At 35.2% G+C, this 15,359-nt stretch overlaps 1 protein-coding gene across 1 annotated transcript in view; it reads right to left on the bottom strand.

Annotated features, from left to right (window-relative positions):
* The window catches only part of LRP1B (LDL receptor related protein 1B), a gene marked incomplete at its 3' end in the record, with an annotated part of 2,330,707 nt that overhangs the window by 31,780 nt on the left and 2,283,568 nt on the right, over positions 1 to 15,359 (bottom strand). The window contains exons 106-107 of the mRNA XM_081243013.1: positions 8,101 to 8,275; positions 3,664 to 3,768 (exon numbers count right to left, since the gene is read on the bottom strand). Of these exons, the coding sequence (XP_081099139.1) occupies positions 3,664 to 3,768; positions 8,101 to 8,275 (280 nt within the window). The remainder of the gene's footprint in view (positions 1 to 3,663; positions 3,769 to 8,100; positions 8,276 to 15,359) is intronic.

Genomic DNA, 15,359 nt, shown 5'->3' with positions numbered 1-15,359 from the left:
CCACTAATAATCATTAACTGATCTCTATTCAGTTGTTTTCCCACAACACTTTGGTCATATTTCAGTATAGCAATTATCAAATGGTATTTTAACTTTTAAAATCCATTCATCTACCCAAAATGAATCTTAAGCTCTTTAAAAGTAAAAAACTTATTGGAGTTAGTCAGCACAAAGAAAGCAGTATGGAATAAGAGTTATAACCAGGGCAAGGACTTTAGAATCAAACAGGTATTTGCTAAATCAGTTTTAGCTGTTATTAATTCTTCTGAATATACACAGGGCCTCACTCATCATAGGTTATCAATACATATTTGATGAATGAATTAATGAGTGAATAACAGAATATCATTATCTCTTCTACGATTCTTTCATGGCTTAAATGATTTGAGGAATTCAGTAAGCATTACTCCTGCCATCAGAATAAATTTTAGGGTGTAGAAAACCAAAGCACAGACAAAATTTCCGTTAAGCCCAAAGCAGATAGAAATAAAGATACACAAAAGTAAAAGGTGTTTGCTCTGAACCTCTCCGATTAATGTATTTTTCCCAGCTGATTTTAATCCGAGGCTGATTATACCTTACAAGGTCAGGTGCCTCTGATGATACATGGTAAGAGTGAAAAGTGGAACAGAACATTACTGTGGACTGTTATGCCCACAAGAAATATTCATTCTGGTGACACAAGGGCATTCTATAGACAGGTCATGTTCCTGAGACCTATTATGGAGGGGGGTGGTGCTGAAATGTCATGTATACTTTGCCTGGGAATTGTGAGAAAGGGACAAGAAATACAGAGACTGGGCCCCACAGCAGGCATTACCAGGGTCCTAAAAATGAGATAACGTAAGTACCTAGATCAAAGTTTGGCCAAGGATCACCCTGACCTTAGTAACACTGAACTAACCATGAATCCATCATTTTTCACCTGAAGTGCTGCCAGACCTTTTGGTGTGGGATCGCTGCAGCTGATCTCCAGGCCTTTCTTCCACATGCCACTAAGTGTCACCTTCGAAAGCAAACTCCTTCAGCTCTGCCTCAAATCACTTTGGCTACACATTCTTTTCAGGATCCTATGGAATCCCCTAACTTTGGCATAAATCGGGTTCCAATTTATCTTCCCAGTTTTAACTCCTCACCCCCCCCAACTCTCCAGTCACCCATCATTCTAGCTGTATTAAACCACTCATAGTTCCCCAGAGAGGCCACTAAGTCTCACATCCATGTCTCTGCTTATGTTATTCTTTCTTTTCAGAATGTTCTTCCCGACGTCACTGAACTACCTGAACTACATGGACAACACGAGGTTGCCTTTTCTGTAAAGTCTTCCGTGTATTCCTATCTCCCATTCCAAACAAATCACCTGCCCTGTTAAAACTCCACTGCCCTCTCTTTTTTCGTGTGTTCACACCTGAATTAATACAGGTTAATTAGTTGCTTATGAATTTCTAAACCCACTAATTCGTGAGCTCCTTGACGTTTGGGTTAAATTTCATTCATCTTCACTTGTCTAGCATTTAGCACTCTTTCAGGGTCTTATAAATATTTGCCGAATGACTGGAGGAATTTAGGTTGGAGGCAAGGCAGAGGTAAGACTAAAGAAGGGTCCCCTCTCTGTCTTCAGCTGCATAAGGCACTAAACCTGAGTATGAACTAAGAAGTGAATCAATTTCTTAACAGGTCAGTTTATATACACTTTATAAACTGATATTTAAAGGAGTATTTCTGGATTATTTTATGTAGGAACATTGGTTTAACATATTCAAATATCTTTTAGAAAAAAAGAAAGAATATCAAGTTTTTCTTGTGTGATTATTTTAATCACTTCCCATATTTTTACAATCATTGTGTAAAGAATGACATTTTCTTGAATAACAAAATAGATCATTATGAACAAAACTGTAGAGTTTTGGAAATGAAATATCTGAATTTTAATATAATTGTGCATTAAAACCATTACTAAATACTCTGAGACACCACCATGAGCTATTATTGGGTGCCAATCAGGGTTTCTGTTTATGACATGGAGTATTAAGGAGGATGTCAGATATGATCCATCTCTAAAGCTCAAGTGCAAGATGCAAAAATAACTTCCATTGTTATGAACGTTGATAGCTACCCCAAAGGTGGTCCCTGAGATTTCACAGAGGAAAAGAATGTATTTGTTCTGAACAAATTGAATCAAGAAAGAATGATTTGAAATGAAGTTTCTGGAATATTTTAGCATATACCTATTTCTTCTGTAAAGAAGTCTTACTGATCTAAGGTAAGACAGTTCCACTGACACCTTGGGAGCCAAAATAATGTGTTTTATCAGTACTTGAAATGAAAAGTCAGTTATTAAATAAAATACACTATTCCAATTATAGTATCCAGTATAGTAATAAAGTCTAAAAACACCTGCTTCTGTCCTCTAATTAAAAGCCACTGTTCTAGCAAATGTATTTTTATGAGACAGTTCCACGAGCTTTTTCATTCCCTCCATTATATTTCTAGACGATCTAGAACTGTGGTGCATACACTTGTCGGCGAGCAAAGCAAAGGTTAAGTGTGTATGACACAGATGAGCCCCAAGATTAAGTATACACTGTGAAAAGCATGTGGATGTTCATGATTTAAACCAATGAACTGTGGCCTGAAATGATGTCACACAAAGCTTAGCGGTAAGTGGAAGGTTAAACCTACTTGCATCTCGGCTCATTAAACGCAGTTAAAGTGCAAATCCCCTCATTCTGACAGTAGTGATCACAAGGGTTCTCTTTCTGGTCACAGCGCTGACTTTTAAACCCAACAGAGCATCTGCAGAATTTCAGTAAAATACAGCTAAATAAAGCATCTGACTTTTTTTTTTTTTCAAATTCATTTCATACAGAAATAGTAACATATGAACAAAATTTTTCTCAGGTATTCTCACTTATTTCTTATATACACACTCATCATAGGCTATTCTGAAAAGGTGGGGAACAGAATGCAGATGTGGATCATATGTGGGCATCATCCTTCTGGTCAAGCAGTGATAAAAGAAAACTCAAAATAGAGATCACATAGGCTGAATGGTCTTATTTCAAGCTTTCCATTATGGACAATCAGGTATTTGAAAAGGGAATATATTAAATTCCAGATTTTCTCAGGAGCAGAAAATCTACAATACTTTCCAAACATTTAGAAACCCAGATTCAAGGTAATGTATTTCAAAATAGACAAGGGCTTAATAGGTTTACATAATACAACACTCAAAACCTGATACAAAAATCAAATAGTATTATACTTTTGAAAAGGTACTTTACATACTTTGAAAAGAATGGCCCTAAGTACCAAAGTATTTATAAATATGATTATGTCTGGGTTTCACATATCTATTGTAAATAAGGTCAATTAAATTAGAACAATTTTTACTGGGCTTTCCAAGTTCAAAGATCTCTGAATGTTTGAAATGGGTATGATGCTAAGAAGTGAATGAGCTTTTCCATATGAAATCACTAGCAAATTGATGAGGGAGGAGATTCTGTAGTACATGAGCCAATGAGGAACAATACTTGATCAGAGATGTCCACGAAACATTCATTTAAAATATGTTACGCCAAGAAAGGAGAACAATAGAGCAGGGATTCCATGTACATCTAAAGTTGTTATCATAAAATGCCCACAATGTTATAAAATACTCACAGACACACAGGTACATTTGTCTCTGGGTCCAGCTGGCACGTGCCACCATTGTAACAGTAGCCATCACATAGCTGGCAGCTAGAGGCAATCTTTCCATTAGTGCAGCTGCAGCAACAAAGAAAAAAAAACCTCATTGTTTCTGGCGTGATTATTGTTGAGAGCTGACACAAATTCTCTAAAGATGAGAATATTCATCATAGAAGACTAATGCAGAGGCTGGCTAAAAGTAGGTTTTCAGAAAGAGAGACTTGCTGGAGGCAAAGATGTTTTTTAATAGAATGACAAATAAAATTTTTCTTTTGGAAATTTTCAACCCATTCATTTAATATAAAAATTTAATATAGCTAGATATAGGTGTGAAAAAATATACTCTAGTGTCTATCACTTACACTTCAGGGAGACATTAGCATCAGTATCTTATTCCCTTTTCATATTACTAGAGTTTGGTGACATCTTTATTATTTATAAACCACATTATCAAATACTCTGGAAGCAAATGCTTCAGCTATTCCTTCTAAACTGGAAAGTCTGGTCCAAAGAACTGTTATGAGTTTTAGACTCCACATTTTGTAGGAAAGCATAGAACTATTCTGTAGTCACTTTTACCCCGCTGTTTCTCCCTGAATATGTACTATAATTAGTGTCAAACTCTTTTTATTCTAAAGGAAAAAATGTAACAGTTCATTGCAAAAATAAACAGTAATATTATAGGAACAATATGTAATATGGCAACAAAGTAATGAGGTAGGCTTTCTTGGAAAATTTTTGGAAATGCTAATTTATAGTACATTACCTGTCTGGGATAAGAATAAGCACTGTGGCTATTGCTACATGGGAAAAACAAGCATAATGATAAGAGGAAAATTACAGAAATTTCTTACTTGCCATGTTATATTTTTAAATAAATAAATGAATAAATAAATACTATTAGATCAGACATTGAAAATTGTTGGTGGAACAGAGAAAAGTACATTGACATTCCAAATTATTGAGGGTAACTCTTCTATGAGAAGTATGGTAATAGAATCATACAAGCCTTGGCCCAGATCAGAATTACAACGGATCATGTCAATATTCTGATTATGAGATCACGTTAGTACTAAGTGCTATGAAGTAATCAATGGTATCACAATAAATCTGGACATAACCTTGATAAAGAAATCAAGCTGCAATGTTATTGATCGATCACTTTGTTCCTCTTTATGGTGGGTACCTATTGCAGTCCATCCATCAAAGAGTAATTCTCAATGATAGGTTAGATATTTGAAATAACTGGTTAGCAATCCCATAGTTTATTTATTCTGTGCATATTTATTTGGCCTCTTGTGGGTGGTAGGGCTGCTGGAAATGCACTGAACTGCTTACACTTTCTCAGAAGTTTAATTTAAAGATTTTTTTTAAGAACCTGGATTTAAAAATCACATTTCTTAGAAGCAGTGAGTCAATTATGTACCAGATATGAAATGGAGACACGTGAAAGTGGAACTAAACATGGGGAAGATGGTAGTGGTTTAAAGTTTCCAAGATTTAACAAAGAATATCACATTCTTTATAATCTATAGAGCCATACGAATATGGATGCAAAGTGAGTCAAGTACATATTTAATGGTAGTGGTGTCTGATATGTTAAATGGATCTGGGAGACTTTTCCTTGCTTTCCTCGCCCAGCCTCCTTGAAAATCGAAGAGCAGAAAGTTATAGTTTCATGTTCAATTAAAGGGACAACATCGGGCTTCCCTGGTGGCGCAGTGGTTGAGAGTCCGCCTGCCGATGCAGGGGACACGGGTTCGTGCCCCGGTTTGGGAAGATCCCACATGCTGCGGAGCGGCTGGGTCCGTGCGCCATGGCCGCTGAGCCTGCACATCCGGAGCCTGTGCTCCGCAACGGGAGAGGCCACAGCAGTGAGAAGCCCGCGTACCACAAAAAAAAAAAAAGGGACAACATCAAAGAGAAAAATTAGCTCATCATACGTTGAAGAATTTTCCACAAAAAGATAACTATACACCAAATATCATCTTTTAAAAGAGAAAAATATTATAATTATTGATTACTTTTAAACTTCTGCTTCCAAGAGTTATAAGAGATGTTGCCCTGTTCTCCTTCTAAAGCTTTTGTTTGAATCCTAAACTTTAGACAGACCTTTGTAGATATTTCAAATGTGAAATACAAGTTATCCAAATCATTGTAATACATCAAAGAGCACAACTTATATTTTAATGTAGGTTTTCATCATAATTTCATTTCTTAGAAATGTTACATGTGCGTGCATGCAGACACACTTTGTAATTAGCAATTGTCCAGTAAAGAGAAAGAATTCTCATAACAATTTGACATAACAATGGTATTATTTAGGCTATTCAAAATTATGAGAAAGACTTTCTTCAACAGTATTTACTGAGGAAGAGAGAAAAATACACAATTAGATCTGTTTCAAAGATTATACTCATTATAATTGACAGAGCATCTATTCTTTACTGTAGTTGACAGCTCATAGGCTGTGCATTAGAAATACATGACTCTTTGGAATTGCAAGTATACAGGCAGCTTGAATTTTCTCATTTCAGTAAAAAAATACTTAACTCAGTTGTGATTTTGCTTTAGTATCAGTTCTTTACCCATGAAATAGAAATCCCAACATCGCTGCAAGCTTTAGTTAATGCTAAGATGAAAAGTATCACAGAAATGAAAACAAACTTATCTAGAAGTTTCAAAATACCCAAAGAGTCCTGTTTGTACTATCATGTTCATATGTTATTATAGCCTATCTGATAAATCAAATATTATACTCTTATCTTTAAACTTCCACTATCAACTCACTGCTAGCAACTATTATTTATCCATTCTTACATATAGTTTTCCAGAAAGATCTTTTAAGAGTCAAGAACTATAATGTTGGACCTTCAAAAGCCTACTCAGGCTATGAGGTTCTAGTGTTTCTAGGTTGGTGAAGCCAGTATTCTCTGTAAAGGAGGCAGTACCGAGGGTCCTAAGAGTTCAGCCCTTCATTCCTCACACGGAACTACCCTGTGTGATGGAAACAGGGTGTGTGTCTCTGCATGAGCTTCTCCAAAATAAACTGGGTTGCAAACTATGGCTCATAGCCTTTCTTATACAATGGTCCAAGATTCCCTGTGTGACTGGGATGGGGCTGTGAAGAAGATTCTACAGTGCATTCCTGACATGGTACACTGGACATAAAGAAAGATGTATGCTCAGTAATTAAAATCAAGTTCTGTCATGCTAAAGTTTCATCACAAAGAACTGATGAGCTTAATGAGAAAACATGATTTTGGTAGTTTATATGAAAATGCATTTTGCTTTTATGTAATTATCAAAGGCATATATTATAATTAGTCATATTTTAAATTACTTTAGTTAAAAAATAATGTACTTTCAAAGGACACAATTTGAGGGTTTGAGTAAATGTCATTTATAGTGATAACACAAATCATACATGGAGTAATTCTAAAATGAGAGTAAATAAAAAAGAAAAAAATGTTGATGCTGTCTGTAATAAAATTTTATGGAGCCTTGTTTGGCAGAGCAACATAACTCAGGGCTGGCACCCTTGCAGAGCTGTCTTGGTGGAAGCTGTGATGTGAACCCTTTAAGGCGTGCTTTCCTATCGCATATGCTCGTTTATTATACTCCTAGGGCAAGTGATAGAGTCCAGTCCTTTATAAGCCCTTTTTTGAAAAACCTGTTAAAAGAAGTTCAGAGTGCGAATTGATCTCTAACCCCAGTGGCATAAATTTGTTTCATGCTAGAAACTGAATGGCATTACTTTTTAGCTGCAAAGTTCTGTTTTCCATTCACTTGATCTCAAAGCCAAAGAGCAAAAGGCAATGTAATCAAAATCTAACTTGGACATTTTTGTTGTAGTTGCTTCCTAGGAAACATTATTCCTTCTACTTATTTTGTACAATAATTTTCAAAGTCAGATAAAAAGATTAAATTTTATTTCCATTAGATAGGTCTTTTGCTTCTTCCCCAAAGGATCATTTTGTAAAATCAGAAAGGCAAACACTCATTGTTGATAATAATGATGAAACAATTAAAAGCCTGAGCTATTCTAATTTAGAAGTATTACATATAGCTTTTTGAAGGTATGTTGCATTTCACTTTTACTTGCTTACTATTAGAAATATTCTATATAGGCAATGACCTGACCATGTCATTACATGATAAATGTTCATATTACCCAGATGTACATAATAGGTTTTTAATAAGTTTAGGTTTAATTAAAATGAATTGAACTCTATCTCTAGCCAAAAAAGAAAAAAGAGAGAGAGAGAGAGAGAGAGAGAGAGAATGGAATGGTTGCCATATTAAATTTTAGAATAAAAATAATTTACATTGTTCTCACTGTTTATTTCTGGATTGCTATGTCCTTTTGGGTTCAAATGTTTTTATAAAGTAAGCTAGTTGTCTACTTACTTGCAAGATATATCTTCACTGTCTTTATTTATAATGCAATGTCCCCCATGGCACCTTATACATTTGTCAACCTCGCATTTTGGTCCTTCGTAGCGTGTTGGACAGACACATTCCACACTTCCATCATCCCCAATGGTACAGGATTCAGAATTCACACAGTAGTGATGACACACATCTAGAAAGAGTGCACAACATAGAAATGAAATTTCTTGAAATATTTCAAGATATTTTTCTTGAGTCACAATAAATGTTAACTTTCACTTAATATTTTAAAATGGTCAGAGAATAGGTAGATTAATTTACAAAAGCAGCGTGTAACTGGATGTAACCAGAATTCTTTAATAATGTCATTGGTTCCTCTTTTTGCCTGAGTTAGGCATCATTTCATCTTTCTAAGAGGAGATGGGTTATATTGATATAATACTAAGTGACAGACTCTTTTGGTTCTGAGTTTTAAAGTTTAAATTCACAAGTTTCCTCAGCTTTCCTTCTAATGAGCAATATTACTATTATTCTGAAGTGAACAGAAATGCTCAAGATTTCTTTAGATGTCATTTATCTTTGTCCCTCTTCACATCTCTTTTTATCCAGAGAACAGTGTAGTGAGTGGTGAGTAGGGGAATCCTACCTCTTCACTAGCTTTTGGTGTGGTGGAAAGAAGCCTCCCTCTATGAGCCAGAACAGGCCCAGTATTTCCAAATGCCTGGGCAGGTAAGCAGACAGGAGGTGTGCCTCTCATGGAACCCTAACAGAAAGGTAGACTGGAAGACTAACTGATCCATCATGGTAGAAAGTGATAACAGAAGTCTAGACTATTGCCCCCTCCTAGGTGAGAACCTAACCTCCCCATCAGTCAGAGGGAAAACCTCCCTGTAGCTGAGCCCTTTACTTTGGAAGATGTTTCCTACTGAGCACTACAGACAATTTTCTCAACCACCAAGGAAGTCTTCCTCAAATATTTCTATACCTCTTGAACATCAGAAATAAAACAAAGACCATTTAATAATATAAGAACCACATTGACTTTGCAATTAGATATTCTGCCTGTCTTTTGAAAAACAAGTTTATATGTCTGTTGACATATCAATGTATTCGAATTTACCATATTCAAAATATTGAAATTTATAGTACAAATAATCGTAAGCAGAAGAACTGGTCAAATTGATCCCAGACTTTGTGTTTGGAGCTGCAATTTCATTTTAGCTATCTAACCATGAAGCAATGTTAAATGAGATTAGCTGAGATAAAAATCACAATTTATAAACTTTAACCTGCGATAAGACAGTTATGGTAGGTGAGAAAAATTAAAACGCAATTTATAATTTTCATGTTTGTGTATCTATCTAGCTGTTTATTAAATCAGACAGAAATTAAATTTACTGACAGGCTTGCTTCATATTTATGGAAATTTATTTCAAGCATTCTTCTGCTTGCTGTTGCTTTATGCCAAGTGCCCTCGTTGCAATTCCATGCTGAAGCTTATTACTAAGGGTCTTGGCTGTATGTAAGGAAAGCAGCACTTTCGAAAGGTGAGAGACGTGGAGATCTAAAAATTAAGTCAGTGTTAGTATCTGTCCATTATGATGTCTATCTGTAGTTGTCCCAGGCTTGGCAGGTAGAGTTTACACATCACAGCTTCTGTTTTTATTTATGAAGAATGTATTAGCAGCAGCCTACATAATCATCTAGTACCATCTCCTATGCAGAAATCTCTAAAGAAAAATTTTCCTTCGTCAGGTTGCTACATACCACTTATTGACAGAGAGCTCTTTTAAGATTGTCTCTAATTGCTTTAAATTTCATTCTTTGGTCCTGGTTCATTTTTCTGATGGGACATAGAAGTCAGCTGATGTATCTGTCCAAGATCTTCAGATTATGAGGTTTCTTCCACAGTGGATAATTCATCAGAATCATGTAGGTAACTTATTTGCAAATAAAAATTCCAGTGTCTTTCCCTTTCATCCACCACCACCTCTGGATTCCAATTTATAGATCATAAACGACGCCCAGGTGATCCTCGTGGGACCGGTTGAGTAAATAGAATTTGGGAACGAGGGAATGTAAGATATCGGAAAACAATTTACTGATTAGCAAAGGGACTACATTGTCTCATAATCGTAAATAGATTTGATTTGACTAAAATAGCTTATTTCTTGACTAATTTGTGAACCCTAATTAAAATTTAAGTTTTAACCTAAAATTTTGAACCACTTTTTTAAAATAATCACATCACTGAGAAGACCTAAGAAACTCGAAAAAACTGGGTTAACATTCTGAGGGTTGATGATTGCCCTACACCATACTGTAGCAAGGAAGTTTGCACTTATCTAGGGTGCTAAAGGTCAAAGTTAAAAACTTACCTACAATTTACTAATTATAACTAGTTTTGGTGCATAAATTAAATCTGTTTTAGACTAAGATTATAAAGATGTGAGAATATATACAACTCATTAGTAATCAAGGAAATACAAATTAATGGCTCAAAGAAATACCATTGCACACATACCAAATTGACAACAAATAGCAGAAACTCTCATACACTAGTAGTGGGAATATAAACTGGTTCAACCAATTTGGGAAACAATTGACAGTATATACTGAATTTGAACATACCCACACTTTATGACCTAGCATTTTTACTCTTAATATACTGTATATCCCAGAGAAAAGCATGTACATGTGCACACAAACATGTACATAATATGCACAGCAATATTTTTAGAAATAGCCGAAAATAGAAAATAATCTAAATGCCCACTGTAAGGAGAATGGATAAACTGTAGTTCATATATATATATTTATATGTAAATTTATATGTATATTTATATGTAAAGAGATAAATGAAAAATGAAGACATTACAGTTATACATGACATGGATGAATCTCACAAAAATAATATTGAGAGAAAAATGCTGGACAGAAAAATATATATACTACTTTTAAATTTATATAACTTCAAAAGGCAAAACTAATCTAGGGTTTTAAGCTCAAAAAATGAGTTATTTTTGAGGAGAAGGAAAGGGATAGTGATGAAGAACACCAGGGGGCATCTGAGGTAATGATAATGTTTATTCTTGACCTGAATGTTGGTTTACACTAGTATGTACACCTGGGGATAAATTATTGAACTGTATACCTGTGATTTTAAATATTTCTATGTATATTATTTTTCCATAGAAAGATTTTTTTAATCTAATGGCATATAAACTACAATGAGAATATTTTATAAATTCTGCTTAATTTGCTAAACAGGCTAATAGCTTTTCTCTTTACAGATGATATTTTTTAAAGGAATTCATGGTCCACTTTTTATGCTTTAAAGGAAATTCTCTGGAGAAATGTCTATTTAGGTCTTCTGTCCATTTATGGATTGGGTTGTTTGTTTTGATACTGAGCTGCATGAGCTGCTTGTAAATTTTGGAGATCAATCCTTTGTCAGTTGCTTCATTGGCAAATATTTTCTCCCATTCTGAGGGTTGTCTTTTCATCTTGTTTATGGTTTTCTTTGCTGTGTAAAAGCTTTTAAGTGTCATTAGGTCCCATTTGTTTTTATTTCCATTTCTCTAGGAGGTGGGTCAAAAAGCATCTTGATGTGATGTACGTCAAAGAGTGTTCTTCCTATGTTTTCCTCTAAAGTTTTATAGTGTCTGGCCTTAAATTTAGGTCTTTAATCCATTTTGAGTTTATTTTTGTGTATGGGGCTAGGGAGTGTTCTAATTTCATTCTTTTACATGTAGCTGTCCAGTTTTCCCAGCAACACTTATTGAAGAGGGTGTCTTTTCCCCATTGTATATTCTTGCTTCCTTTATCAAAAATAAGGTGAGCATATGTGCGTGGGTTTATCTCTGGGCTTTCTATTCTGTTCCATTGATCTATATTTCTGTTTTTGTACCCGTACCATACTGTCTTGATTACTGTAGTTTTGTAGTATAGTCTGAAGTCTGGGAGCCTGATTCCTCCAGCTCCATTTTTCTTTCTAAAGATTGCTTTGGCTATCCGGGGTCTTCGTGTTTCAATAAATATTGTGAAGCCCATGCACCACAACTACTGAGCTTGTGCTCTAGAGCCCATGAGCCACTACTCCTGAGCCCACGAGCCACAACTACTGAAGCCTGTGTGCCTAGAACCCGTGCTCTGCACCAAGAGAAGCTACTGCAATAAGCCTGTGTGCCGCAATGATGAGTAGTCCCTGCTCGCCGCAACTAGAGAAAGCCCGCGTGCAGCAGTGAAGACCCAATGCAGCCAAAAATAAATATAAATAAAATAAACAAATTTTAAAAAAACAAACAAAAAAATTGTGAAATTTTTTATTCTAGTTCTGTGAAAAATGCCATTGGTAGTTTGATGGGATTGCATTGAATCTGTAGATTGCTTTGGGTAGTATAGTCATTTTCACAATGTTGATTCCTTCAATCCAGGAACATGGTATATCTCTCCATCTGTTTGTATCATCTTTAATTTCTTTCATCAGTGTCTTATAGTTTTCTGCATATAGGTCTTTTGTCTCCTTAGGTAGGTTTATGCCTAGGTATTTTATTCTTTTTGTTGCAATGATAAATGGGAGTGTTTCCTTAATTTCTCTTTCAGATTTTTCATCATTAGTGTATAGGAATGCAAGAGATTTCTGTGCATTGATTTTGTATCCTGCTACTTTACCAAATTCATTGATTAGCTGTAGTAGTTTTCTGGTAGCATCTTTAGGATTCTCTATGTATAGTATCATATCATCTGCAAATACAGATTGCCAACAAACATATGAAAGGATGCTCAACATCACTATCATTAGAGAAATGCAAATCAAAACTACAATGAGGTATCACCTCACACCAGTCAGAATGGCCATCATCCAAAAAATCTACAAACAATAAATGCTGGAGAGGGTGTGAAGAAAAGAGAACCCTCTTGCATTGTTGGTCGGAATGTAAATTGATACAGCCACTATGGAGAACAGTATGGAAATTCCTTAAAAAACTGAAAATAGAACTACCATACAACCCATCAATCCCACTACTGGGCATATACCCTGAGAAAACCATAATTCAAAAAGAGTCATATACCATAATGTTCATTGCAGCTCTATTTACAATAGCCAGGACATGGAAGCAACTAAGTGTCCATTGACAGATGAATGGATAAATAAGATGCAGCACATATATACAATGGAATATTACTCAGCCATAAAAAGAAACGGAATTGAGTTATTTGTAGTGAACCTAGAGTCTGTCATACAGAGTGAAGTCAGAAGGAGAAAAACAAATACTGTATGCTAAAACATATATATGGAATCTAAAAAAAAAAAAAAGGTTCTGAAGAACCTAGGGGCAGGACAGGAATAAAGATGCAGACGTAGAGATTGGACTTGACACAAGAAGGGGGAAGAGTAAGCTGGGACAAAGTGAGAGAATGGCATGGACATATATACACAACCAAATGTAAAATAGATAGCTAGTGGGAAGCAGCCACATAGCACAGGGAGATCAGCTCGGTGCTTTGTGACCACCTAAAGGGGTGGGATAGGGAGGCTCGGAGGGAGACACAAGAGGGAGGAGATATGGGGATATATGTATATGTATAGCTGCTTCACTTTGTTATAAAGCAGAAACTAACACACCATTGTAAAGCAATTATGCTCCAATAAAGATGCTTAAAAAAAAGGAAATCCTCCACCCTTTAATGTTTTTAATATTTTTTGAATCATGTCAGATGCACATTATTCAATTGCAGTTGACTGGTCTCATGGCCTAAAAATGGAACCTAAAGAATGTAAAGAAATGTTTGCTAATATAAAATTGTGAAGTAAACAGATGTTAGAATATACAGTTTAATAAATAATTCTAAATTGCATGCTGTTAAGCCATGTCATGTTTTCCCTCTAAAAAAGGCTGAAATAATTTTAGGCTCAGAACCCTTTCTCTACAGATATTCAAGTGGAAGACATTTCATTTTTCCCAGTTTACAGGTTTAGCACTCTATGCTAAATTGAAGCTTAGGGACAGAGAGCTGCTCACTATACTCCAGCCCTGCCAGAGTGGCTTCCCAATGTCTACCTATGAAAATTTTCTGACTATCTCCCACTGTTAGGCTTAAGATGTGGAACATGTAGAGGATGCTGAATTATATGTCTGGCTGGATTGTTTTCTGCATCACTGTTAGGATCCTTGGGCCCAACACTTTTAATATATATTCCCTCCCTCCCTCCCTCCCTCCCTCCCTATCTCTTTCTTTCCTTCTTTCTTTCTCCTCTTAAAGCCTTCCCTATTTATTCAATTCCAACTCCAAGATTTCTGAACACAGGAGAAAGTAGATCTTACTTGATAGGGGACTTCAGCATCTCGTATTTAATCTATCACATAAGCACTGGATATTTGTAAATCGAAATAACTCCTTCAAAAGCTCTCTGATATTTCAAGTTTAATCACGTCACATACTATATGCAAGTCCAGAAAAAAGTTTGAAACACCTGATGGTACTATTTACAAATTGATTTACTCAACCAGAGTTCATGTTCTCTGCAATTGTCTCAATATCATGACAGGGATGTACAGTAAGTCAAAGGAATGCTACCTAATTTCTCTCTCATTCTCTTTTCAGCTATAATCCACTTTGAATTACAAGCATCTATGTAAAACTTGTATAAATATATGCTGTATTTTTATCAGTGTCCCCTCTCTATACACTCTCAAATAATTACTATATACTCATATTTAAATTCTAACTATCTCTTCAGTTATTTATTTAATAAAAGGAATACTTCATTAGCACTTCCCAATTCAGCAGAAATTTAGCAAAGTATGAAGAAGAATATTATATGAGAAGGCTCCTATGGTATGCAATTATTCAGTTTGGTTCTAAGGAGTTTTCCTTGATAAGCTCAGAAACAGAGAGAAGTCTAACCCTACTGGAAGAACAATTTTTTTATCCTAGAGCACTGAAAATAGTTATCCTACACAGCTTACCACTTTAAGCATAAAAAATGCTTTAAAACCATTTGAAAGTAATCTTTCTATAAGATAGATATGCATGTTCTTAACTAAAATATATTGGTATTTTTAATAATGACTCATTTATCACTCTATCAATTATTTATGTGAAATTACCTTTGCAGAAGTTTCATAACCTTCTGCTTTTTTTCATATTTCAGTTTTGACTAAGTGAAATGTTACTGATTATGAAGCAGTAGACAAATCTAAATAAAAAACTTAATTCCTCCTAAAGAATAAAAGAGTTAGGAATGTTGGTGGTTGGTTAACACCAAGGTG

Source organism: Mesoplodon bidens (genome assembly GCF_964165515.1).
Source record: "Mesoplodon bidens genome assembly, chromosome: 8".
Classification (NCBI taxonomy): Eukaryota; Metazoa; Chordata; class Mammalia; order Artiodactyla; family Ziphiidae; genus Mesoplodon; species Mesoplodon bidens.
Note: the sequence above shows the minus strand (reverse complement) of the source record. Positions and strands in the feature narration are given on the sequence as shown.